General features: G+C 37.9%; 1 protein-coding gene across 4 annotated transcripts; it reads right to left on the reverse strand.

Moving 5' to 3' along the window:
• On the reverse strand, positions 1–27785 carry ap1b1 (adaptor related protein complex 1 subunit beta 1). 4 transcript variants are annotated; one of them, XM_024275384.2, is made up of 23 exons: positions 27350–27553; positions 25106–25166; positions 21662–21767; positions 21457–21592; positions 20629–20874; positions 20308–20498; positions 19983–20204; positions 19750–19870; positions 19568–19663; positions 19024–19139; positions 17925–18090; positions 17289–17387; positions 16233–16492; positions 15898–16105; positions 15701–15721; positions 13379–13408; positions 13162–13299; positions 12922–13067; positions 12718–12847; positions 9568–9652; positions 8720–8806; positions 8025–8179; positions 1–1102 (listed from the first exon to the last, which is right to left on the reverse strand). In XM_024275384.2, exons 1-23 carry the CDS (start codon positions 27374–27376, stop codon positions 1028–1030), a joined length of 2922 nt encoding a protein of 973 aa, XP_024131152.1. In that variant the 5' UTR covers positions 27377–27553; the 3' UTR covers positions 1–1027. The 4 variants fall into 4 exon arrangements, with proteins under 4 accessions (XP_024131152.1, XP_036069453.1, XP_036069454.1 ...); XM_036213560.1 differs by lacking the exon at positions 27350–27553 and adding an exon at positions 27646–27785 and having other exon boundaries at positions 908–1102; XM_036213561.1 differs by lacking the exon at positions 27350–27553 and adding an exon at positions 27579–27629 and having other exon boundaries at positions 908–1102.

Here is a 27785-nt window from a genome sequence, read left to right on the forward strand (position 1 = left end):
GTAAATTCATCAGGACTTTTAATGATTCTTTTTAAATGATATTATGATCTACAGGCAACAGCTGAAATAAGTCAAAAACACCAGATTTTTATACAGCATTTTTCTCACACATAGACATACACTTGAATGCAGTATTCTGTGTAGTAATCCGCACAAATAAAAAAGGTGAAGACAACAAATGAAGTTTGAGATTTCTTCTTTCCTTCACTTTTAGGTTGTAACAAGCCAGTGTTTTATTTGGTCACCGGGGCCTTCATCTCCTGTGGTCAGAGGAGTTACTCTGAAGATCTGGAGAATATTCAAAGCTGCAGCTGATGCCAAAAGAAGCAGCAAGTGAAATCCTCCATTTAAGGGCTTTCCTAAGTTTGTACAACAAAACTGGAGACACAAAGTAAAGCATGGAAGAACTAAATCAGAGAGCAGTCGATGAGCACCTGTTGCTATAAAAGTCAAGAGATACTGTTGTAAAAATGAAAGAAAAACACCAACAGTTTCCACTCACACTCAAGTTACAGGGAATCAGAGGATCAGATTCCATTCCCCCCAACACAGATACTAAAGAAAACTATAAAATAAAGACAACAGTAGTGTAGCCGAAGCACGCGTGTGTCCTCTGCACGGCCGTCATCCACCTCCTGCAGGCAGAGCGTGAGAGTGCAAGTCTCCTTCCACACCTCTACTCAAATGACCTCTAAATAAAGATGAAAAAGTGATGATTCACATGATGATTGCAGCTCCTAAAAATAGACTGAAATCTGCAGAGTCGTTGGGCTTCAAAGTGCCTTTAGAGGCTGGCTCGGGCCAGTTTGAATGCTGCAGCTGATCACTGAGATAAATGCTGAAACTGGAGTTATTTTATCCGTCGGGTCGGGCAGTGAACTGTTTACATGTATGGGCTAAACAGGGGAAATGAAGACTTTAGAGGATCCCACAGATTCATGTTGCAGAAGGAAGTTCTTAGGAAAGAAACAAAAAAAGAGGTGCCAGGAGGTGTTTGAGGGCCATGGATGGATGCTCAGGTTTTTGTTCAGTTCTTCAGCACTGCCTCGTAGCTCTGGAACACACACTGGGAAACCTCTGCAGCTCTGCATTTCAGAGAAATCTGAGGGAGACAAGAGTGGGAGAACGTCTTAATGGTTTGCTTAAATGAAATACTTCCTAAATACATCACTGAAAAGCAGACAAATGCTAACTATAGGAGAAAACACAACCTCAGTCTTAGTGAAAGACCTTTTCTGATGAAAATTGTGTTTTTAACATGTCCTTGTGGCACTTTTCTCATGATGGAGAACAAATAATGAGAGAAATAAGTTTACAATTGCATTTTTGAGTGTGTTTTTATTCAAATCTTTGTGAATCAGGAGCAGATAATTAAAATAATTAGATAATCTTTTATCAAATCACACTTAACTTATAAAAAAGAACTTCTCATGCATTGTGCAGCTCAAACAAAGCACTTAGCAGCTGGTGGGAGACCACGTCAACAGATGGATGTTACTCCATGCAGACAGTCCCGCCCACAATTTCTAACTCCAGCCGCTCTGCAGAATCTATGTCCTAGAAAAAAACAGTTTTTTTTATTTTTATTTTGGCTAAAAAGTGTATAAATATAATTCAAAGACCACTGGAAAAACTTTTTTAATACTTAATTGTAAATGTTTCGTTGTTAATGAATAAAGTATTAACATACTATTAATAAACATATTACAGTAATCCTTTCTAATCATAAATAAAGTGTTAATAACACATAAGCTACTTCCTAATGCTTAATAAAGTAGGAATGAGGCTTTTTAATGATTAATTAAGTGTTAATTCACGCTCATCTAATGCTTCAGTGTGTCGTTATTATAAAGGGTTTCCAAAAAGTCTAAACTAAAGCACAAAACATAGTTTCTCAAGGAGCTTTCAGCCTCAGAGTGACCTCATCTGTTTGAATGCCCCCTTTCACCAAGAGACGAGCTTCATATTCTTTTACATGTGAGGAAATAGGAGCTTTAAATTGAAATGTCATTGATTCACTCCTATTGAGTGCAAACAGGAGCACAGATGCAGCCGTGGACTGGAGGACAGGCAGTCTGCCCACTCCTTCATGCCAGTCTCAGTTGGGAAAAGCTTTTGGATTTAATGAAGCTCGTCATACCGCAGTTAATAATTTCTCCAAATGGAGAGTGGGTCAAAAAAAAAAAAAAAAAATCACTAAAAAGGCTGTTACTCTTGTTGCTCCTGATTAGACTCTTATGAAGTTGTAGAAAACTGTTCATCCATTTAAAAATATGTAAGTGATAAATGGTTGAGTAAGTGCTGCACAGTTAAAACAAGCTGCTTAACAATTGGAAACATCAATAATGTAGAACTTATTATGGGAGGAGAATTGAGCGGCACATTTTCTTCTTGCTCTCACGGCGAAATATATTCAAATGTTTGTGTGCTGGAAATTCAGAGATTTTCATGTTCTCTTATCTACTCATTTACCGGCCAGCACAGGATTCCTCAAACTGTTCCTTCCATTGGATCTGATTTTGCATTAATGCTTTTCCTACCTACGTATTATGTTCAATAATCCCCCATCTCTGTGATTACAAGCTGCTGCCTTTCAGTTGTTTTCAGCCTCAAATGACACTAATACATTATGATGTTTGCTCCATTATCTTAATTGCGGTGATTAGTTATTCACCTGAAATGTGACGAGGTGACGGAGGAGGCAGCGGTAACTACAGTTTGTGGTCTGGAAAATGCAGAGCGGAGCAGTCGCCACTGCACAGCCTCCCTTCGCTGTGTGCCAGCACACTCCAGGCTCTTTATTAATGCATGCTGCTGCTGCTGCTGCTAGCAACATTTAGAGCGCCGCACCGCCATCAACAAGATGTGACGAAACGCAGAAGCCACAGTGCAGAAACTGCAACTGAGAGGATCTCAAACTCCAGCACTTGTGAGTGCAGCCTCAGGGGGTTGTTGATAATTTAGTTATAATCCCAGTGCAGAGGAAATAACAGAAAGAAGAAGGAAACCTCTAACAACGAAACTATGAACAGGATTCTGTCAGTTTGATTTTATGACTCAAGATAAAATTAAGTATCAAATATGTTTAACAAAAAATCTTTCTCTACCTTTAGCAAAATTTGTTTTTATGTGATAATTAAACTGAAACACTAAAGTACTGTAACAATTGGCTGTTTGACAGTGTTAAAAATATATAGGAAAAGGTGAATCTTTAATCTGTTAAGCTGCACCTGTGATCTCAGTGCTGAAGCTCGTGGATGAACGAACAATTAATCATTTTTTTATGCCCACAATAAAAACCAAGGTCTTCTATCTTCCTCATGCTGGAGAATAATGAGGGACTTGTGACTGAGAACAGGAGGCACATGGGCAGGCACGGACTGAGCAGCAGCAGACTGGACATTTGCATAATTGTGAATTCATCACAACCATGAAAAAAAAAGGCAGAAATGGTAATTTCAGAGATCATGCCGGATTACATCAGGTCTGGAGAGCCCTCAAAAGGATCAGATGAAAACCTCTGACAGGCTCTGGACGTGTACAGGTGTGAAGGAGAGAAAAAAAATATGCTGAGCGGGATTAATCTGAAGTGGCAACAAAACAAAACAAGCCTTTGATGTTAAGTTGGAGAGAATCCTGACCAGACTGCAGTCAGGCGAGGTTACAGCAGAGTGTCTGTTCATGTAGGAGGGCCGCAGGTGAGCCTGTGTGTATTTATATCATGATATTAAAGCGTACAGAAGAGCTCTGCAGGGCCGGCGATGACAGCTCTTTGATGAGCCAGTGTGAATAAGTGAAAGCTTTCCTCGCTCAAACATGGCGGAAACATTTCACACATGTGACACTCTGCTGACCTACAGGTCCAGATGTTGTCAAGATGATCTTCAGGGAGGAAAAGATGAGTTTGCATTCGTTTTAGATCACTGCGACAATTCTCACCAGCACAACAGGATCACAAACACTTCGGCTTTCTTGAGTTTTTTTTACTTATTTGCTACAAATCAGTAATTATTGAATATTTTTAAGGAAAATGTTAAAAATTCGATTTTTCTGTTCGGCTGATAATTAGATTCATGGAGTGATAAATTGGAAAATGCAGAATAAAAAGAAAATAACAATTGCAATAGGAAGAGACACGCAAAACCAACCAACAGCGAAAGGGAGCAAAAAAAAAATCCAACAAAAGTCTACCTTTGGGAAGGTAAATAAATAAAAAAAAACATGCATGCTTGCATTGAGGAATGGCCCCTATATTTGTCGCTGGTGGCTTTTTGGAGTCTATTTACAGAGTTTCAGGCGACATTAAGAACCCGTTCCAGAGGAGGGTAGAAAGGGAAAAAAAAACAGGCAACATCTCTGGTCACATTGTTGCCATGGGGACAGCGGATGGCAGAAGAGAACACCGGTGCTTCACGTCAAAATGATGAGCAGCATCCCCATCCTGCACTACATAAATACAGCTAAAGTGTACTTAGGCTCAAAGATGTACATGAAAAGTGCTGGAACAAAAATGATCTCCAGATAAAAAAATGTTTTAAATGAAAAGAGAAAGTTAAAAGATACAGAGAATTGTCACCTGACTGCAGGTTTCTGCTGTTTCGTACTGAGTTTTAAGGGGATTCTGCTTGGCTTGTGACTCCGCCCCTCAAGATCACTCAAGCCACCATGACAGATTTGCTTTGTTTTTTTTCCAACAGAGGCATAAATATTTGAAAAAAGTGGGAAAAACATTAACAAATTTCAGCTTTTAAGCTTTTTTTATGCAAAAACAAATCAAATCAATTTAAAATGGTATAATGTTAGACCATTTTTTAATGAACTTGAGATAATTTAGGTGGACTGAGCACACAAGTTGAGTTTTCTTAAAGGTAGCTTAGACTTCTTTGCAAAACAAAGTGTGGAGTTTTGCATTTCATGCAAGAGTGGCATAAGCTTTCTGCTCCTCCATCTGATGAACATGAACGCTGATCACTTTGGCGTCTCATCTTCTGAAACACCATCAAGCTCAGCAAACAGCCAGTGGCAGGGCTTTACTTCTTTAGCTCTAAAAATAGCAGCTAACAAAAGGCTTTGGCAGCTTGGCTTTCATGTTCGGTGCCAACAGAGCGCTGGGACCGTGCAGCAAGCAGCAGTTCAGACGAACGAGAACCAAAGTGCATTCTGGGCTTGCAGCACAGTATGAGTGAAGGTCTCGTCCTGTCTTCACTGTACAATTTAAATCCATCTGTGGAAACCTGCGGGGACCTTTGCAGGCTTCAGCTGGATTCACATCCAGATGAGACGAGGAGAACAGACTGGAACAGAACTCGCTGAAGTTTGCAGGAATCTCTTGATTTTATGACCATTAAAACGTTTTTTTTTAGCCTCATCTGTAAAACAAAACTGCACAATTTTGTTGTAGAAGTTCTGATGAAATTCAAAAGTTTAATAAGCGAGGTCCAGATAAGTGACAAATTGACTAGACAGGAATAAACAAGAAGACAGTTAATGCCACCTCATAAATAAAAGATGAAGGGAAAGCAGACAGAGAAATGAACAGGGAGAAGAGTCACGCCAAGGTCACAGCCCAAGATTGCTCATCCTGCATGTTTAAGCCAAGCACAATTCATCAGATGTGAGGACTGCGGTTTGCTGACAAAACAGAGACAGGCAAAATCAGAAGGGACAGAAAATAACATGTAAACAGCAAAACACACACACAGCGGGAGCAAACACACTCCAATCACGGGCCGGCCGCTCTTCCTGCCTCAGCATGCTCATCACTCATTACGGCGCATCAATCTCTGTCATGTCTGCTTGTCCAATCAAACGGGAATTTATCATCCATCTCCATTCATGATATACAAAGATGACAGCACACGCTCAGTCCCGCGCTCTGATTTAACTCAGACTGACTCATTTCTGCAGGAAGGGCAGAATGGGAGATGCAAATGTTTCTACACTATTTGTGGAAATGAAGAAGTGAGACAATTAGAGATAAAATGTGTGAAGGTCCTCAGAGAAGAGACCGATTCATGAATATTTAAGTCAAGCTTGTTATGTGACACATTTCCAACTGCAAATGCTTCTTGCGCTTTTCAAACGTAAAATCTAAAAGCATGAAAACCAAAAAAAGATTCTTGAATTCTGGAAATTCCAGACTGCATAACCATCGACATTAAAACAGAAAAAATCATTTATTTTATTAACCAACAAGAAGTTGTGGTCACCGCTCATTACATCCCCAAGATTCTGTTTTGTGCATCAGTGATTGGTTTTCATATCAAATCCACTAGAAATCCTTTCTTTGGATGTTGGATTACATCTGCAAGCTTTTGATGATTATGTCCAGAAGTTCCTGGATTCTCCAGCAAACAACAAACTTAAACTACAAACTGTCATTGTGTTTAGAAGTTTTGACAAGATTTTGTTTTGCCTATTTACAATGCAATATCGCTAAAGAGTGGGTGTCTTATTTCTTCAGTTAAAAACTCAAAGTTTATCTTTTCGATACAAATTTTCCAAAAAATATTTTTGTTTTACAATTTTAACGTGATATTGTACTTTAGAAACTGAGATTATAAAGGAGATACCAGTAGACTGGTTTATTCCCAAAAAAGATAAACTGTTTTTGTTTTTTAGCTATTGTTTTCCTCCAACAAAAAGAGACCTTGACATTGAAACATTTTTGTAATTCTGGTTTTGCTTCATCCCGGTTTTTCTGCCCTTTTGTTTGTTTTTTTTCCTTTGTAAGAAAATCTATTTAAAAATCAATATTTGTTGATGTCTCAAAAAATTTGAGGGTGATATTTTTTATCACAGAACCCATATATAATTTATACCAAGAACTGCAAAAGAATGAGTTCCCAGAAAACCAATGATAGACCTTATTTGGAATATTTTACACAAATGTAAAGACCCAGTTCAATAAAAATCATATTTTTGTTGATTTTAGCATGTTCTTGTAGCATTTTTCTCATGATGGAGGACATATATATGGAAAATTCAGATTAAAAATGTGTTGAGTATTTCTTTATTCAAATTGTGATGAATCTGGTGCAGACAAAAAAAAGCCTTTTGGAAAAGATTGTACCGGTAGTTTACATCTACACTACAATCAGCAGACCACAAGCTGCCTTCTCTTCTCCATTCTCATGGGAAACTAGCAGAGGCTTAACTGCATGGCAATGGTCCCGCCCACAACCGAGAAGCGAATTTTTAATAAACTCAGGCTGCAGAAAACATGTAAAAAAAAAATATATTTTTTAACGTGGCTAAAAATAGCGTAATAATAATTAAAAGAGCACTGGGAATGCTTTTAAAATGGATCAAAAGATGATTTCAGTTGTTTGTTGAGCCCTTCAGGAATTAATTAACCATCATTTCTTATTCAGACATGGTCTATTAGAGATTGATACAGGAGTATTTTTACAGTTCAGAACCACTAACACACCATCAAAATGTGGTTAAACATGATGGGAATTTACCAACCTAAGCCATTAAACCAATTTATCAAATGATTACCACATAGTTTTTACTCTAAAATGATTTTAGAAAGCTTTACAGCAAGAATATGCTGTACTTCTCTGCATCAGTTAAGATATAAAAATAAACCTTTTTCTTTCTGGAAAGTTAAATCTCTGCTTGTCATTAAATGTACATTATGTAAATAGTGCAGCATGCCAGGGAAATAAACGAGAGATTTCTTAATGGGAAAAAGCTGCAGTGAATTCTATTCTTGGACTTTCACCATCACTGGAGACGAAACAAGGCGAACTATAAAAAGATGGTGGGCTGCGAAGATTCCCACTTGGATCTTAATGCTCCATAAATAAAAGCCCAGAAGTGAGATTAATCTCTTTGCCTCCCTTAAGATATAAACTTCCTCCTCGAGAATTTGTGCACTGCGTGTGGGCTGTTCTTAAAATAGCCCTTCCAGTTTAAATAGAAAAGGTGCCACTGTGTCTTACCAGCTCTCTCTCTGGGTGGTACATACTGTAGCAGCAAAGGCACAGCAGTGATCAGGTGCAACAACAAATACTCACGGTGTAATTTGGATTTCCTGCTTGGATTCTCAGCTCGGCCAGTACCCAGATCCCGTTGGTGAGTTTCATAGACTGATAGAGCATGTCTTGGCCGTCCACCGTCCGCTTTGCAATGGTGAAGATGTTGCTACCCTGCAGTTTGTTGGAGGCTGCATCTGTTGACAAAGAACACATATATAAATACAAACACAGTGTGACAGCTCGGCTCCATTTTAGTTAAAAACGCAATATCAAGCCCCTCATGGACTCCAGTCAACCACTATAGCTGTCAGAAGGAGCTGTCATTAAATGCGCTAGACCACTGCAGAAAAAAAAAGATGTTTCACCCTAAAGACTAATGGCAGCCTCCATCTAAAATACAGCTGCTAATTTGAAGCCAACTTTCTCTTCAGCATCAGTCTTTTATGCCTCAGCAGGACGTCACATTCTCTTATTCATGCAGAGCAAATTCAGTCTGCTGCCGGAACTCTCCATTAAGCTGTCATTAAGGATTCCTCTCCTGCTCACTTTCATTCATACGTGTGCAAAACTACTTTATGACATATAAATGAGGATAAAAGTCGTAAATTATAATCTTGCTTCATTAACAAACTGATTTTGCGACTGACATGGCTCTGCCTGGATTTTCTTGAAGCAGGAAGTGGCTCAGCTGGGTGGAAGCCTGTGCGCTCTTTTCTCTAATCACGCCATCTTACCTGAACTGAGGTGGCAGTCTTTGATCTGAAACTGGGACTCGTTGTCGTTTGGAATGTCTTTCCATGTTGCCAGGAAAATCTGTCGCTCTGTGGATGGAAAGAAGGATGGATTCAAAGAAAGGCTTTACACAATATCTTTTTGACAAGCATGTTTATAAAGTCCAGCCTCACATCAAACATAAATGTATGCACAGCTAGGTTTCAACACGTTTTTTGAGCATTTCAGTATTTTTCACGGCATTGTTCAAAGATGTTTCGTTTTCAAATGAATTGCTTTCATTTTATTGTAACTCAAAACTCAATCAATCAGAGCGCAACCTGACAATGATGGACTTGCAGCTACTTTAGAATTACTGAACATTGCAGTTCCTCGTGTGACCACTGGGGGCAGAAGGGAGCAGCACTTCATGTGCTTTTTCAAGTGTTTTTTTCAGAGCTCAAAATGAGAAATTATTAACTCATTAGATGATTAATTAGCATTTTGAATAAATGAACCAACAAAAGTTAAACAATTTAAACAGATTTTTGCTTATAAATTATAAATATATTGGTTTTCTCTTTGAGTAGTTACATGCAAATATTTTGTGGTATCATGCTGTGATTTTATGAATGAAAGTTTAATCAGTCTTTAAATCAACGCATGCAACAGCTAAAAGGGAACAACACGTCAGCACAATCCACGATTAACTGCTCAAAAATGATCTGCGACTGAGCTGAAGCAGCTGGACACTCACATCTACGTCACGCGCTTGCATCAATCTTTCAGTGAGGGTCTATTTTTTTTGTTGCTGACGTCGGCGTGACTTCAAGGCTTTTAAGTAAAGCAATTTAGAGCGAAAAACACTTACCCATCTTCCCGTCCTCCACAAACAGCATGCTGATGGGGTACTGGCAGCTGAAGTAGAATACGTCAATGTTGTTCTTGACAGCCACCTGTGGGACGGATTACATCCATTGAGGAGGTGAGAGGCAGACAGCAGGAGAAGCAATACGTGCTTCCACGTGCCCTTCACATGTTAACAATGTTTCAGTACAAACAGTTTAATTTACTCAAACGTTTTTCTTTCATTATTAATAAAACATATTTCATGATTCTGTCTTGTTTCACTAAAGCCATAAATATTGGTCAGAGAGGCTAACAGGGCTAGGAAAGAAAATGAAGAAATAGGGAACTAGAGGGTGAAGCAGGTCTCTACAGAACCAAACGGTTTTCCCTTTAATTTAAGGAATTAATTTCTCTCAGTTTAATACATTGTTTAAGCAGACAAGGGAAATTTGACTGGAGTACAGCTGATCCAACTGTCCTAAAGATTTAGGGAAAAAAAATAAGGTAGAACTACAAAGAATTTGTGCTGGATGACATTTCCTTTTTTATTATGCTTTTACAACATTTTCTAACTCTTTAGGCTAAATAAAATACAATCTCTTTGATGCCAGTTTACATATTAACTTCAAGGGCCTTTCTCTGCACTAAGCTCGTCTTTGAAATGAAACAATGCATTCTTTATTAATTATCAAGCAGCCGTGTGAAGATGCAACAACAGTAAACTAAAAAGGACAAAATTAAGCCAAATTTTTAGCTAAAAAAAAACATTTTTAAGGCTTAGAAAAACAGCTGCCTGTTAGTTCTGAAGGCTCAAGCCACAGGAGCACATTTTCTAAAGGTAGCATCTGTAGTAACAAGTTGCAGGGAGTATACTGATTAGTATGTTGAACAAAGCACTATGAGGAAGGGACAACAGGTTCATCCAGTGGATGTGAGAAGAATGATTCATGAATTATTCATCCCCACTTCCAATTCTCTGGTGAAATATAGGAATGCAAAAAAAAAAAAAAACAACAACAACACACAAAGCTTTACTCTGAACATTTGTTAACTGGAATTCAACAACAAGAAATAGCATTGTTGGGCTTTTTGTACCACAAGCACGAATGTGGCAACAGTCATTAACATAATGTCACCTTTTTAGTGAGTTAACTTTTACTTTTTTTCAGAGAAACAACAAAGAACTGTGATGATTCACAATAACAATAAAAATATAGAGAATCAACAGCAAATGCTCACATTTACTTCTAGCTGGTCTCTTACTATGATACGTATTCAAGTACCAGAGTGTTGATGATATGTTAAGTTTATATGTGCAATGTTCTAATGGAGCCACTCAAGCTTCGTTTCTACTGAGCGGTACAGTCCGGTTTAGAATGGACCGGGCAACTCAGAAGAGCGTTTTCATTTAAACAACAACAACAACGGATGTCATCCAGCAGCTCATTTTTTTCCACTTGGCTTTGGTACTTCTGATATACAAATAATTTAATGTGAAGAGAAGATTGCGAGCGGTGAAGAGGGAAACAGACGCTTTTATTCTGACAATCAAACGGGTTAAAATAGTAGTTCCACGCTAACCGGTGAATTTTTCTTTGGACCTATAGACAACAAGGGTCCAAAAATGAGACGGTTCAGTCTGGCTTATAATAGAAATAGAAACGCTCAAAATACCAGACTGTACTGCTCAGTGAAAACCAGGCATTAGTGTGACCGGGTCTGCATTTGTTATAAAATGTAAAGGAAAATCACCAGATGTAATGAAGACGTAACAGCAACATGTTCATTAGTAAGTGACAGCACAGATTAAATACCACCAAACTAACATCAAATCACATTGTTTACATTATAATGTATGGAGAAAACCCCCAATTACTGATGCAGAAAAACTGTATAACAGTCAAAAACGTGAGTTATCAAACATGCTGCCAGATTTGTTTAGGCGTTTTATAGCACTTCCTTTCATCAAATTTACAGCTCAATCGACCTCTTCTAGACATTTTCCACTTAACCAAAAATGTAACAGCAAGAAGAATATTTAGGTAGATTGAAAAAAGGATTATAGTCAAGTAAACATACAGCTGAAGCTAGATAGATAGTATGGTGTCAGATTAAAGTGTTTATTTTAAAAAGGCAGCTGCCAACAACCAAGATACTAAAAGTCTAAATTTACTAAAGTGTTTTGCCACCTTAAGCAGCTGTTGGTGTAACGCATATGAAAATAGGGGAAAATCTGTCCAAGTAATATAATAGGGCATCACTGTCAGTCTAAAAAAATATATAAAAGCTTAGTGGAGCTGCTGAGGACAGAGGAACTGAAGGAAGCATATGCTGGGAGACCTCTAATGACCATCATACCTCCATCAACCGCCTCAACAATCTTATCTTCTCTACACAGCTGCACACAGCAATCATCCACTATTGGGTAAAGGTTAAAAGAAGTCACCCTGATCAAAACAAAGGTACTTTCCTGTGTTTGTATTCTTTTAATAAATAATACTTATCTGTAAATCTTTATTGTGCTGCACTGCTTTTTAACCAAACATCTACAGCCTTTAAATATAAATTATTGCATCAGTTTGTGGCTTCAAAAAGACAGATCGTTGCCTTATGGAAGCTAAAAATATTGTATTCTGTTGTAATATTCCATTTTGTTTGTAAAATTTGAGCATTGGGAAAATTCTTGAAAATATATTTATAAATGTATCAAATTTAAGCACTCTGTTTTAAATTCCAATTATTGCTTGTATGTTTCATTCAATTCATTGTTCGTTTAATAGAGAAGCATTGCTTTATTGCAAATCTGTGTATTTTCTTTTTCCTAGATTTTAAGAATTGTAGAAAAATAATTAAAGTGAAAAAGTTTGTCTCATTAGTTGTCACCTAGCACCAGGGTGTGTGAAATGTGTTCTTTGTATCTGACCCGTCCCCTGGGGGACACAGCCGCACATGAGAACCATTTAGTGGTTTAACTCCTCAATCCAACCCTTCAAGGAGAGTTTCAAGCAGGGAGACACTGCGTCCCACTGGGCGGACACTCTACCACAAGGTCACAGAGCTGGCACTGATATTTCTGTTTAATTCTCCACCTTTTTGTGTCCGAACCGCAAAAGGTATTAGCAGTGAAATGGTGGCGTTCAAGTGTCTTGAAGTTAAAAGTGTTGGAAATTACTTGAAGGTTATTGAGAGGATCCATCTTCATAACAGGCCCAGAAGTATTGAGGGGAAGAGCCACTTCAATGCTCTGGTTCGGGCTGAGAGGAGTAAGAACCTGGAGAGGACCCGCTGGAGAGAGACCAAAGCTGAAAAAAAAACAGAAGGAAAATGTGTTACATGTTTTAATCAAGAAAAAAACTCTGAATGGACATAATCGTACCTGTTTCTGTTAAACTGGATGGCAAAATCAGTCATAACACTCATCGCTTTATTGGTGAGTGTCATCTCCATCTGAATCACTCCAGCACGGCGGGCAAAAGTGCCTGATATTTCAAGTCCCTTAGCTTTCATGGCTGGAAGCCAAACCTAAAAAAAAAAAAAAAAGAAAGACAACAGCAGTTGTTTTAAATTCATAATATGAAACCTATTGTCTATGTCCCACACAAATTTAATAACTCACAGATTTGGGGGGGCTGTAAGCGCCCATCGGCATACCAACTCCACCCCCAAGGTCAAACAAGTCGTCCAGACCGCCGCTAACGGGGGCGCTGAAAGATGCTGGCAGTGCAGCTGGAGCCGCACCAAAACCAGCTCCTATCTGTGGGTCACAAAGCAGCATGTGACACTTCTGACCTCCTTTCCTGCCCAACACTTTCAGAAGATAAAAAAATGCTTACCGCAGGAGTTCCTCCAAGGTCTCCACCAAGCTGCGATTGGAGAAAAATGACAAAAAAATAGTTCAGGGTAGTTGTAATACGCTAGGAAGGATTATTGTAGGTTTAAAGAGGATGGGTGGAGGAGTGCAAGATTCTACTGCAAGAAAAGCAGCTAAGGGTTTACTATATGAACAAAGGGAAAGCACACATTCATTATTTCTTTAAATGTTGAGCAATTTTGAACAATTTTTTCTTGAAATAAAAGATTATTTAAGGTGCTGATCAGTAAATTTAGTGGCAATAAAACAGTTAATTTTCCAGGGTGACAAAACTGAACTAACGTGTACAGAAACATAAAAAACTCACAAAATACAAGTGTGATTTACTAAAAATTCCATCTACGTGTAAAGAAAAAACTACCATTGCAACACATAAGTGCAAACAGGCACTGATTACATCTGTGAAGGACTATCAAAGAGGCACAGTGGAACAGAGGACAGGGGAAGTTGGGTTCTAGACTGGTGCTGGCCGTTTTTTGGTCCAGCTTGGTCCTTTGGACCGACCTCAGAGGGGCTGAAATCTGGGGGTGATGGGGACTGATTTGGGATCTGAGGTGACTGAGGAGTGTCCGTCCGCAGGGGAACGGGCGGCTGATTAAAAGATGAAACACATCAGAGTCCAAAGATGAGACACAGACTCAAAGGTTATCCCTCAGAAGATGATACACAAATAAAAACGTTCAGACAGATGGACCAAAGATACAATTTAAACTTCAGAGGTTAAAGAGCTCATACTATGCTTATGGAATTCACCCCCCTTTTGCTTCATTGTGACAGTTTTTACAAAACGCAAGACTATTTACAACAATCCAGATCCCTATATTTAGCTCAATTAGTGGTCAAAACAGACACTAAAAGAGGATAGCTAAAAACAATTTAGAAAGAGCAGAATTTGTCCATTTTTAAGAGTTTTGTTCCTAAATAGCTGTTGGATTCAGCATTAAAGTGTTGTCACTGTGTGCATTTAAAAAAAGTAATGTATACATACTGTGAAAGCTGTTTGCTGTGAGCAGTTCAGAGAAAGAAAAACATCCGAGTTTAAGATCGATTCCGGATGGTTACAGACTGAGGTATATATATTATGAAACACCCACTCAATGCTGAGAATAGACAGAAAAAATAGATAAAAAATATCTAAATGCTTCAACAACCATCAAGAAAAAGGATTCCAGACTCATATGTCTATACAGAGTTCCCTCTATATTGTGGTTCACCCTTTGAGTCCCACTATTACTCAGTTTTTTTTTTTTTTTTTTATGGGTACAATTTTGCATGCTCTTTCATAATTACAGAGGATTGTGTTCTGTGCTTTGATTGGCCGTAGACTTATCAATCACCTGTGTCATTTAGTAAGCTTTGCCAAATTCACATTTATCTTTATTCGCGAGCAAATCTGTTTTCATTTTATAATCCTGGACTTATTTTTTTCACAAAAGTTTGAACTTTAAGAGTTTAATCAAGAGAGAAATATGTATAAAGTATGTACAGAGGGCTTTACAGCCTTAAAACATCTGCAATAAGTGTAAAAGCTGCCTACTTTGTGGATTTTGTCTATCTCAGGTTATTTTTAGAATGCAACTCCCACGATAAACAAGGGAGCACGTATCTATAAAAAAGAAGTAATAGAATTACCAATAATAACTATTATCAATCTATATAACCATAATAAGGTTTCATACGAGTGCAGATTGTCCTAAATTCCTTAACGTTTTTGTGCATTTTCAAATAAATTTATGAAATTTACAGCAAATCATTTGTGCCAATCTTTTGCTTACCAGGTCTTAACACTATAAAACATACTTTGATAGCACCATCACAGATGCTTTGCTCTTTTTGCTGACATTACAGTGAGCAAGCAGAAAGCAGGCCTCCTCTACTCACAGAGCTCTGCACCATCACATCACACAAGGCTTCCTCTTTGCATGGCACACATTTTTGGATGCCATAATAGACTGTATTGATAATATTAATATTAGTACAAATTCATGGCAGTGGCATTTTCATAGTTTACCACGTAGAGGTGCCACCGACAGCTTCTGGTATTTAAACACTGAGGTCGGGAAATGTTCAGGGAGTCTGACAAATGTTGCACACCATAAATGTTGAAGGACTCACTTGTTTTGACATTTTACACACAAAAAATGAAACCTTCACAGCTTTTGTGTGTATGCGGTTTCTAAACATTCTGAGGCATAAGCAAATATGAGCTCTTTAATGGCAATCTTATAAAATGGTCTGATAAAAAAATTTAGAAAAATCATGCCCTTTCTCTGTATGGATTTACCGGCTCAGACTCATCCCCCATCTGCAAGTGCAGCATTAAACAAAGAAAAAAAAAAGAATATATACAACTTTCAAAACACATTTTAAATCAAAGACTAAATGTAGAACAAATATCATATTATGGGCTGATATGAAGCCAAGAACAAAGTGTCTGATTCTGATTTATAACAGGAAAAAAGCGGAGTGAAGACGACGTACCAGGCTGTCCAATCCTCCTCCAAGAAGGTCCATGCCACCTAATTGCATCCCAGAAGAGGGGGCGGGTGGGGGTGGTCCAGCAGTCGTTGGTGTGAGATCTAGGTTGAGAAGATCTCCCAGGAGATCTCCCTGGGATGGGATGACAGCAGGTGGTGCATCCGAAACTCCAGCTGTAGAAGTCGTTTCCGGGCTGTCCACACTCTCGCCGCTGAGAGGGGACGACACAAAATAAAAGGAAAAAAATCTTACCAGTACTTCATTCTGACAAAAAAAAGTTCTGCTCTAAACTCTGGAGGGGAATATGCTAGTTTTCTAAAACATGAAGCATCACTCACGATCCAGCACTGCCGGGCAGCCTCTTGTGCTGAACACCTCTGCTGCCTTCAACAAAGGCACTGGGAGGCTTGTGGTAGACTGAGGCCAGAGTACCAATGTGGCAGATAAGCTCCTCCAGCAGAGTTGGCTCAATCAGATCAGTTTCCTCAGAGATCAAGGGTTTCTCAGCCAGAACCACCTCCTTTGCAGCGACAGGGTCAGTAGAGAGCAGGCGCCAGTAGATGTAGCCTCTATCCCTAAGGTCTGGATTATCAGAATCCTGCAAAAAAAAAATCATTATGAAATATATTCAATGAATACTTTGTGAGAATTTTTCTGCAAGATCAAAAGGCGCCAAAAATGGTGTCAGCCTCGAGGTTGTGTTGCACCGTAGAGAACGTCTAACCACACTTTCGAGTTAAAATTTGAAAATAACAGAACTGTGACCCACAGCAGGATTTTTTATGAAACAACTACTCAAAGACGGAAGCGCCAACTTCCATGATTTCTTTGCCAAATACTGAACTGAAAGCTGCAGCTGGGAACCAAAACTCTAACCAGGGATTTGACCCTCTGTACAGACCTTAAATTATTAGCCGACAAGAGTGGAAGATGGTATAATTTTTGTGTTTTATAAATGTAACGATCCAACTGGATACATATTTGGTATTTTAAGAGAATGTCTTTGTAGAGTCATGAAGTTGAGTCATAGCAACTGGACTTAAGATCTTCTTTCAATCAAGAAAGAAGATTTATATTTGGACAAAAATCAAACTGTCTTCTTTGATCATGATGACTTATATTGACTTAGTCCTTGACTACTGACATCATGTTTTGCAATTGGGTTTTTTATGTACATTAGATCTAGCTGTGCTTGAAAATCATAAATGTTTCTGAAAAACTTGAATCTGCTCAGCAAACATCAGCAGCCAGAACTTGCTTAATGTTATTTAATTTAGCTTTTTCTTATTTAAAATTAGCTGTTAAATGCGAGTAAAATTATGCAAAGTAGATAAAAGTGGTGTAGAGTTCCTGTCAGCCAAATTAAAAATGCATGAAGCCTTTCTTCTCCTCACCTGAGTGGCCAGGCTCAGAACCTGCTGAACAAGCTCCTGTGTCTCTGTGGGTTTTTTCAGGAACAACTTGACAATTGCTGTCAGTAACTGCAGCTGCACCTGAAGATCACAAAAATCAACAGAGTAAGTTTTGGCAACTCATGGACCAACTTTTCCTTCATTGTCACATTCACAGACCAACAAAAGAACAAAAGGTTTTCAGTTCAGAGCATTTTTATCCACCAGAGTCCCTTCATGAGAGAGGAAAACCCTACTGGACAATAAAATGGAAATCAATGAATTATCTGGGAACAGTGTGTTACTGTTCTCTGGCCACCTCATGTGCGGTCCCTAATCGAGTTTGAATTGAACTAAAAAATGCACACACAAGGCTGAGCCTCTGGTAATATGTGACTGTTCCTTTTAACACAGTGTGTATTGTAGAGCCTCTGACAAAAAATGTTTTTTCAAAGATAATACATTTGTTTTTCAAATTATTTGCAAAAGAATGTGTTTTCTAGGAGAATTCTTGTAGAAGATGAATATTATTAATAAATACAAATAAAAAAGGTGGCAAAATGTCACAACTGTTATTACTATTTAGTCCCATCAAATACCGGCTTGTTATTAATAGCAACAAACCCTTAAAAAACAAACCTGAGTGCTTTCATCATGGAAACCCTCCAAAAAGCTCTCCAGCAGCTCATCAGCATTGTCAATGCGCTCCGCGTACTCTCCAACAATCCAGATCATAGCAGCACGTGCCTCCGGCTCATCCAGGGAGTCAAGGTTCTCACAAAGCGTCGCAATCACGCTTTCATACCTGGAGAAGATTCACAGCTTAATGGCCTCAAATGCAGCATTGCTTTCAAAAAATATAGAACTCAAAAAGGACTATATCACTTAAGCAGCAATCTAAATCAATCTCTACTTACCAAATGCAATATAGAGTCAAAAATAATCGACGTATTTATTTTCCTTTAATGCAATTTTGTTATGTTGGCTGCCAAAAACTTCACATTTCTGTTTAACAAAACTAACAATGCACAATTTTTTTTTTTCAATGACCTCGAGCACAAAAAATTGAATTCATTCCTTCCTATTTGCATAAAATGAGTGTTAAAGAGTGCCAATTTACATAACGATTGCACAAGAACATAAGAGCAGGAACAAATGCTCAATTACCAGAAAATAACAAGTTGAACTAAATGGTGAGTCATTTCGCTGAAGGCATGAGCCTGACTGAGCTGGAAGCTTTGTAAACTTGGGGGCTTCACAAATGTATGATTACGCTGTTCCACTGTGTGGGAGAAAATATGTCTGGCACATGAATTTACCAAGTAACACTCCAAACAAACCCGCCGGATCCCTGACAGAATGAAATTGAGGTGAGGTCTCTAAAGATCTGCCCTTTACTAACAAATGTCCTTGTTAGAGAACCCTCGTACATGCCCTCTTTATAAATGTAGCTTTCAGTATTTCTATTTGCACTTTAAGAATAAAAGTGAATAGTGTCTGCAAGATGTAAAAGTGGTCGTCCTTAATGTCTAAAACCAACAATGCCTTAGGTTATCTTCTGACTAACATTTCCAAACTCTTACAAGTTTTAAACATACTTTTTTCTTTTGGAGGAAAATAATCACAACATTTATAAACAGACAAATAACACTCTTAGGTAAATAAGGTAATAAAGGTTTATTAAAATGTATACATTTATCAAAAACAAAGGAAGACAAAATGTGCAAGGCATCCTTACTTGTTGGGATATTTGCGGAATATGTCTTTGATGACCACAATGGCCTCCTGAACCACATAGTTGACCTTGGTCTGGATCAGGTCGAGCAGGGTGCTGACACAGCGCTCTGCTGATTGCTAGAGGAAGAAGGGGAAAGCATTTGAAAAAAAAAAAAGAGTGAGCTTTATACCTTGAGGCAATAAATGTACACTGAAAAAGAGAAAAGCTTTTATGCAAATAAAATTGTATAAAATTATTTTTAAAAAGCACAAATACTGCAGTTTATCAGACAAAAAATATTTACTTAAGAATATCTCATTTTAAAATTTAAAATACGAACAAAATTACTTGTTTTAAGCAGATTTTACTGCACACTTTGAACTGAAAGAGACAGAATTTTTAAATGCTGAAACATCTTTCAGAAACAGAGCCACCTGGTGTCTGAATCTGTACTTTCACTTCCTTTTACTTTAATAAACATATAAGTATGTATCTGTGCTTTTACAGTTTCACTTTCTGGGGAGGCAAGTATATCTTTAACAAAGTAATTAAAATCTTCATTCACCTCCACTTTGATGGCACAGCGGCCGATGGCCCGGACCGCTTTGCGAACAAAGTCCACGTCCACCTCAGTGGCGTACTCTTTTAACTCAGCCAGAACCTAAAGAGAGGAAAACACCTGTTACCAACCAGAACCATATTTCTGCAGAAGCATTAGATGATTTTTTCTTTTTTTTTTAATGCTACCTGTGCTATGTTAGCCTGAGATGCAAGACGGATCATTATGTCGAGCTTCTCCAGTTTGACATAAATTGGGTCGTTGTATTTGACGAAGAAAACTTTCATTTCATGTTTCATGATCTCTGGCCTAAAAGACAAAAATGATTAGTTGTGTAGCCTTCATAATTTAGGCTCCAAACACCACATCTTTGCTTTTATAACAACAAGTTTTGGTTTGTGAGAACCTCTCCAAAACTTACCGTCTCTGAACAATGAGGTTGATGTTTCTAAGCGCCACATACTGTAACTCCGGCTCAGCAGACAAGAGCGTGACCAGGGGAGGGGCCAGCTTCTTCAGGAGGGTGCCATAATAGTCCAAGTCTTTTGGCAGCATTTCCATGAACTTCATTAAAACTTTCACTGCTGACAACACAACTGCTGAGTTGGCATGAGACAGCCTCGGGGTGACTCGCTCACAGATGCTGGCAGATTACATTGGAAGCCAGAGGGGAAAATGAGTAAAAGCGTCTTTTAATATAAGCAAACTGACATGCAGGCTAAACAGTGTCAAGATAACTCGCTTACCTTTGGGACTCACGATCATCACGGGGTGTGTAATTGGCCAGACAGTCAAGAATAAATATCTGCCCCCACTCTGTGCATTCGTTAAGAGCTGTTAGTAACTTGTTTATAGTCTGAGGGTTCAGATCCAGGAGATTACTGTTGGGATGAGACTCGGCGATCTCAGACAAAGCTGCGACTGCATTTGCTACAACCTGAAGACAAATCACACAGAGATAGTTAGGAATTTAAACAAGCAAATTGAGTTAAGGTTTGGAACCAACTTCAAAAAGCGAAGTGAGAAATCTGCCGATTTTAACTACCAGCTGCATACAGAAAGCATACCATGGGATTGGAGTCAGAGATGAGATCTTTTAAGGTGTCCAGGAAGCCTTGATCCTCCACCAGCTGGGCATTGATATCGTGGAGCTTTGCTACACACACAGCAGCTGTCTTCCTCACATAAGGGTCTTCATCCTTCAGACATTTTCTCAGGGGTTCACACAGATACTCTGTGATCTTGTCCACGCGAATGCAGCCCATCGTACGAACAGCAAGCGCTCGGATGAGAGGGTTGGGGTCTTCACAGTCCTGAACGGTGGATTCACAGACGGTGTGAAATTAAACACTCATTAAAACATTCTTAAATACAGTTCATGTAGTATTTTCCTAAATAAAATAAAACAAAAATCTCAAACTTGAAAGACTAATGACCAACATTAGGAAGTTTTCTTTTTTTTTTAGTGCCAAAACACTACCTTTTCTTTTACTTATGTTTAAAAAAAATCTACATACTACAGGACTAATGAACCCACAGACCAGCAGCTGAAAAAATAAACATCATAGCCATCAAAAAAACATGTACTAGATTAAACTTTGTCCACTACAATCTGTAGGAAATTAGCTTGTTTTTCACCAGCCGTTATATCAGATGATAAGGTTTGTGACCTCATTGTGTTCAAAAAGACAAGAACAAGAGCACACTCTGGACATCATCATTGACCTCTATTGCTCTCTAGTTTATGTGTTGGAAATAACAGCTGGTACCACTAAAACTGATCTTATGCACTTCTTTTACAGCCTTTTTAAAACAAACTATGATTGAATTGGCAAAAAAAATATCCAAGTGGATCATTTCTTACAGTTTCTACATAGTATTGTTGAGAGTTTTACCTTTACAAAAGTATTAACAGCCATGATAGCCATGTCGGGTTGACTTTTAGCATAGTTCATCAGGTAAAGGTAGACCAGCTTTTTCAGTTCCAGGTTGTCAGTCTGCATGCAGTTTACCACATCTGGGAAAAGAGCACTGAGAGCGGAACCATGATGTTAGTGCAGACTCAAAACAGGGGGAATTGCTGCTATTTCTACTTCCTACCTGACATCTTTGCCAACTGTCATCGATGCAATGACCTTCTTTACCGCCTCTTTCTTTTTCTCTTTCTTGTCACTGTTGAGCTCCGCTTTCAGCTCAAAGATCTCTCCTGAAAAAACAAGAAACATTAAGCTCAAGTGTCCATGCAACACAGTGAAATTAACACTTTGAACAATCTGCACTAAAGTTCTCTGAAGGTGGACTATGTAGCGAGTTTTTGAGTCATAATTGTAAGTTTTTAGTTTATGAATCTGGAGTAGTACGTGCTCATTTGATATCAGTCTGCAAGCATGAATGTGAAATCCTCAGTAGTACAGCTAATAAAAGAATTAAACGCTATTTACTTTCTGATTTTCTGTCTAAATAATGTATCTTATAACCATGGTTTTGCTGGTTCTGGGATAAAATTGTTCAACAAAGTGTAAAGTCAATGAGCCTGAAACCCTAAACAAAAAAAAGAAGAGAACAAAGAGGAAATCTCTTTGAAATCGTGCATCAAAATAACTAGACATGATGATGGATGACAGGGACAATGTCAGCAATGAAAGATGTGATTTTGTTCCCGATCTTTCTGGAGCGGTGCTACAAACACTTTTGTTTTTATAAATCCTGTGTTTTTGCTGCAAGATGAAAAGAAATTGTGAAAAATGTAACACTAAGGTTCTCTATATCCGTTCAACTAAATCAATTTAGCTTATAACATTGATTTGTTTCAAGAGTCAAGTGTAACATTTTCTGAAAAATGATGTGTGGTTAAGGCCGAGTGTTGCTGCCAAAATGCTAAAATAGTTTAATTTTTATTCACAGATTCGCAATTCGGGCTGCACAGTGGGCAGCAGTTAGCCCCCTAGCCTCATGTTTGGTGAGTCTAAAACAAATGATTACCTCAAAGTGTGCATGTGTGAGTGTGTGCAGGAGTGCTTGTTTGCCCTTCAAAAGATTGGGCAATCAGCCCATACTGTACCCAACAAGCTGGGACTCCCCGAGAGAGATGTATAGCAGGTTAGGAGAATGAATGACTGTATATTCACAATCCAGCTTGGCTTGCAATTTGACTAAACATCCATTTAGTTTTTAAAAATCCATCCAAACTGAATTTTAATTAAGTTAGATAAACCATTTTACCAAAACTATTTAAACTGAGCAAAGATTGAAAATTACAAAAATAAGGCTAAAAAAATTCTCACAATTATGATTACACAACTATAATGGATTTGATTAATTAATATAACATTGTCTCAGTACTAATTAACTTAATTTGCAGAAAAGACAGTTTTAAACCCACCCTACTGATGTTTTAAATCAAGAGGACTTTCAAATATGTTCAACACCTGTTTATGGTAGGTGACAACATGTTGTACATTAGGGCTGGGAATCACTGGGTACCTCACGATACGATACGATACGCGATACATGGTTCACGATATCGATAATATCGCGATACTGCGATAATTGGTAAAAATCCTCTCTAATAACTAGCATTATATAGAAGAACATGTTTTTTTGTGAAAATATATCCCCATCTATATTTTTTAGCTTAAACACAATCATAATAAACAACTATTCTTATTTTGTGCAACAAATTATAGACACTTTTGTGCAACATTGTTGAAATCAGTAAGACTATGTCTTTGACAAGCATTGACAGCAACCAAATTGGAATTATCTGTCAAATTTAATCTTAACAATAGTAAACATGATCAGCATTGCCACTATTTAGGGCAGAATTGTTGTAAACAACAGAACAAAAATTAAATAAATCAAGTGACAACAGCTATCTACCTCCAAAAGAACGTCACACCAAAGGATGATGAATATAATGTTTTACAGCCTCTCTCAAAATTGACCTAATTTTTCATGCACTTTTCCTTTACTTGAAAAGGGCTGAGCATCCAAAAATAAAGGCTGATTTACTCAGACTGTTATTTGAGATTATTTTTCCAATCTTTATTTATTTTCCATTTGGTCAGTCAGCAGTCAATAGGTAAAAACCTTAAAACACACATAATAATGGCAAATATAATTTTAAGTGCTTCAATTAATTAGCAACCTCCCTAATTTTACAGTGAATTCATGTACTATATTTTAATTACATTAAAATTTAAGTTCATACATCAAATCCTGCTTTTTTTGTTTAAAAAAATATTTAAATTAACATTAGCAACAAGTGATTACATTGTTTGAAAACGTCACATTATAAATTTACCAAAGTTACACCGTACAGCAGCAGGTTAGACATTGAAGTGTATGAAAGCGAAAATTCCGACGCTCCTTGAAGTACACACACACAACTGCGCAGCACGTGCCCAGTTCCCTCGGCAAACAGGAAGTAAGTGATCGCTGACATTCTAGCGCTCAGACAAAGTCATTTCTTACCGGCTGGATCTCCTACAGATGGAGGATAAATGCTGACAGGTAGACATGCTTCACACACGCGCTACAGAGCCTGTATCTCACCGGAGCTTCTCCCGAATGAGCGCGTGCATCGCTATTAAAAGTCCGACGGAGCGCGTCCATCTGCGCAATAGTTCCGGCGCGCGACTCGCACGCTCAGCGCAACAGCCTCTTTAAATGACAATATAATATCGATACTTGGTGAGAACCCATCGAGAATCGATCGCAGGACTAAATATCGCGATATATCGCAATATCGATATTTTGGCACACCCCTATTGTACATGACAGTGGATTTTGCTTGTTTGCTAAAAGAATTAATTATCTACAACTATGTTCTTTTCTTTTAAACTCCAGATTATTGTTTTCCTACTCATACAATTAGATAGAAAACAGTTCCAGGGATAAAAGCTGGTTTTGATTTAAGTACTGTTTAACTGTGGGAATCTTTCTCAAAGATTGCAAAAATGCAATTTATCATGTTTGTGCAAATAAATAAATAAATAATAATTACACAGGGTTTTCTGTACACCATTAATTTAAGGTTTGAGTTTGATCAAATCTTTGAGCATAGCAAAAATAAAAGCAAACATTCTCTTAGCAACCCTAAACAGCCATTACTGTTGCTATTAATCATCAGCTTGCCTTTTCCCAGAGCTTCACTTGGATCCTAAATGACTTTTGGACTCCCTCGCATCTGTGATGAAATAATGTTTTTGAGAGCTAACTGACTCTGTATACTTGACCTGTATTTTTTAAATAGCAAAATGTCAAGCACAAATGTAGCATCAATCCATTTTTCTCTAAATTTAAAGTTAATTAGAATTTCAGTGTACGATCAAATTGTGTATCTGCATTCTTAGTGTATCGGTTATATTGTGGTAGGTAGTAGTAAATGTCTATCAGTTTCATACTACTGTTACCAAAAGTGTGTGTTTTTTTTTAATCACCTAAGACAATTTAGCATCACAAAAGATACACCAATACTTAAATAAAAGGGTTGTACGAAGAATTTTAAAAAAAATTTGTAGCATTTGATGAAAAATATCAAACCTTTTTTGGTGGTGGTGAAGTACTTGGAGTCTGTCATCTTGGATCCAAACTGTCTGTTCTCCTGCAAAACACAGAAAGGTCCAGAGATCATGACAATGTTTGTGTTTCAATGGAAACTTGCGGTATCTCAAAAACAGACGGAAAAACTAGAAGTGCAAGCACATGAAATTAAAAGGATTTCCTGCCTTCTACTGTCAAAATACTGCAGATCTGTTAGGAAAAGAATCAATGGATTTTGCTGAGAATCCAGAGTTAAGCGTCTCCTCTTTAAAGAGGAATCTCCTAAGCACGATAAAAGGGGCATGTATTCTGCCCTGAGTATTTCCTTGTTCTCTTTTCAGATGACAGAGCAAGTTTCTTATGGAAAAAATTGAGAGTTTGTTTAATAATTTAAATGTCTATACATTTGTTCAATTCAGTTTTTAATAAAGCTCCAATTCACAACTATGGCCGTCTTAGAGTGCCAAAACATCAGTTTTCAAATCTGATTGTTATGATCCAACATTGTCTAGATAATTCCAAAAAAGATGGATTATCTCATATTATATTAATATTCCTAACTGATATGAGTGACCAGAAGATTACATTGAAGGATTTTCAGTGCAATCTTTATACTGAGCAAGCAAAAGCAAACAGTGGAGAGGAAAAACTCTTTCTAAATAGAAGATTAGGAAGAAACCTCCAGAGACAGGCTTAGTTAGAGCAACTATCTCCCATAAACAGTTGGGATCGGAGAGAACAGATAATAGGAGACAAAAACAAATGAAAATTGTGTTGCAGGACAAACAGGAAGGTTTGTAACTGCTGCAATAAGAGAAGATGAAATAGAAGAACAAGCAAAATCCAAACTGTTGTAGGACAAAAAAAAGGCAATTAAACGGAAGCAGATGAGCTCCAAAAGTCTCATTTAAGACACAATTTGTCGCAGTAATTCAAAATATGCTTGGGAAAACAGTTAAAAAAAATGTTTTACTAAAAATCATCAAAAAACATTAAGCAATTTCCTAAAATGAAAAATCTCAAAAACAGATGAGGCTTTATTGTCCGTACCCTTTTAAAAACCCCTTAACCCATGTGGCATTTTACATCTATATAAAAGCAAAAACCTTTTAGCTAAAATTTAAAAAAGCCCTTGTTGAATAAGATACTTGCAAGTTATATTTTTTTATTTAATAAAGAGGGATGTATGTTTGGACTGGCGCACAAGAAACCTGAGTTCAATAAGCTTAATCCAGTGAGGGTCCTCAAGGCAAGACCCTTCACACTGCTGCCTAAACTATGTAGCAAAAACGGGCAAAGTGGGCTTCCCTGTACCCGTCCCCAGCCCGGGTAAAATACAGGGTTGTGTCAGAAAGCTTAAAATTATATCCAAGCTGATGGCAGATCCCCTGATGGGAAGTGCCGAAAGGTGTTTTTACAACACAGCAGTAATGCAAGGAAAAACAAAACTTCTACTAAATAGAAAAACACTTTTGTATCTGGAATGTTTCAAGTAATATGTTTCTCTTTTGCAACTTTATTACTTGGTACTGATGTATCTTTTGCGAGCTTTTGTATGAACTTTCTGCAACATTAAGTTAACAAACCTTTCAGAAGGTCTACTCTACTGTTTACAGATTAGGATTTTAAGGACTCTTTATAATATTGTGTTGTTTCCCCCCCCCCCACATGAAGATCAAATGATAACTTTAGATACTTGGTTATAACTTGACAGTTTCTAATCCATTAGACTTGAAACGACCTAAAACTTAAAGTAGCCATATGTATAAGACCTTAAGAATTTTTGCTTCCAGTTTTTTTTCCATTTGTTTTATGTGGGCATTCAGGTACAATATTTGATGTTTTGACCAAATTATTTCAAGCGGATAGCAGCCTAGCTAAATAATAGCCGTGTGGGGATTACATCGGGCGTTATCAGTCCAAATATCAAGCTAATTGTAGCTCGATTAAACGATAAATTACTAATTATTTTGAAGTAAACGAATATTATAAAATTCAAACAGCTAGTGTGTTGTTGGTAGACAAAAAATAAACATGTTTCAGAAGATGCCTTTGTTGGAATTTGTTTACTAAGCCACAAATACAAAGTTTGCTTCCCAAGTAGCATTAAGCTATATTGGCGTTAGCTTAGCATGCTAATGTGAACGAGGAAAGCAAACTACATTTCTAGCTATCGACAGCGCAAACACTGACGCAACAAACGGCGGTAAAACGCAGATAAATTTAGTTCCGTACTATACTCACGCATAACTGATTGGCCCATTCTTGCATTTTTACAGAAAACACGTAAGATGAATGAGGCTGGTAGTGAAGGCTAATGTGGTTCGTCAGTGTCGGCTAGCGCGGACCTACTGCTGCAGCTAGCAACGCTGAAGCCTGACCTTCTAAGTAGGGGTTAAGGAAGTCTTTGTCGGGATAGTTAAGCTTTTAATCCTTCGGCCTAATTCGGCCCTTGCTCGCGGAATTAGCGTACCTTCTGGAGTTATAATGAAGCTCGCCACAAAAAGAATTAATAGGGGAAATCTCCTCAAACATCTTACCGTTGAAGGCGTAGTAGGAGCAGTGTGATGGCCTTCGTCCCTCCCACTTGTTTTACTTCCGTATTTCCACGAAGTGACATGTCACGTCAGCTTTCATTCACTGTTTCTGATCCTGGTTACTCTGTCACATTAGGACAAAC

This window comes from Oryzias melastigma, linkage group LG9 (genome assembly GCF_002922805.2).
Source record: "Oryzias melastigma strain HK-1 linkage group LG9, ASM292280v2, whole genome shotgun sequence".
Lineage (NCBI taxonomy): Eukaryota > Metazoa > Chordata > Actinopteri > Beloniformes > Adrianichthyidae > Oryzias > Oryzias melastigma.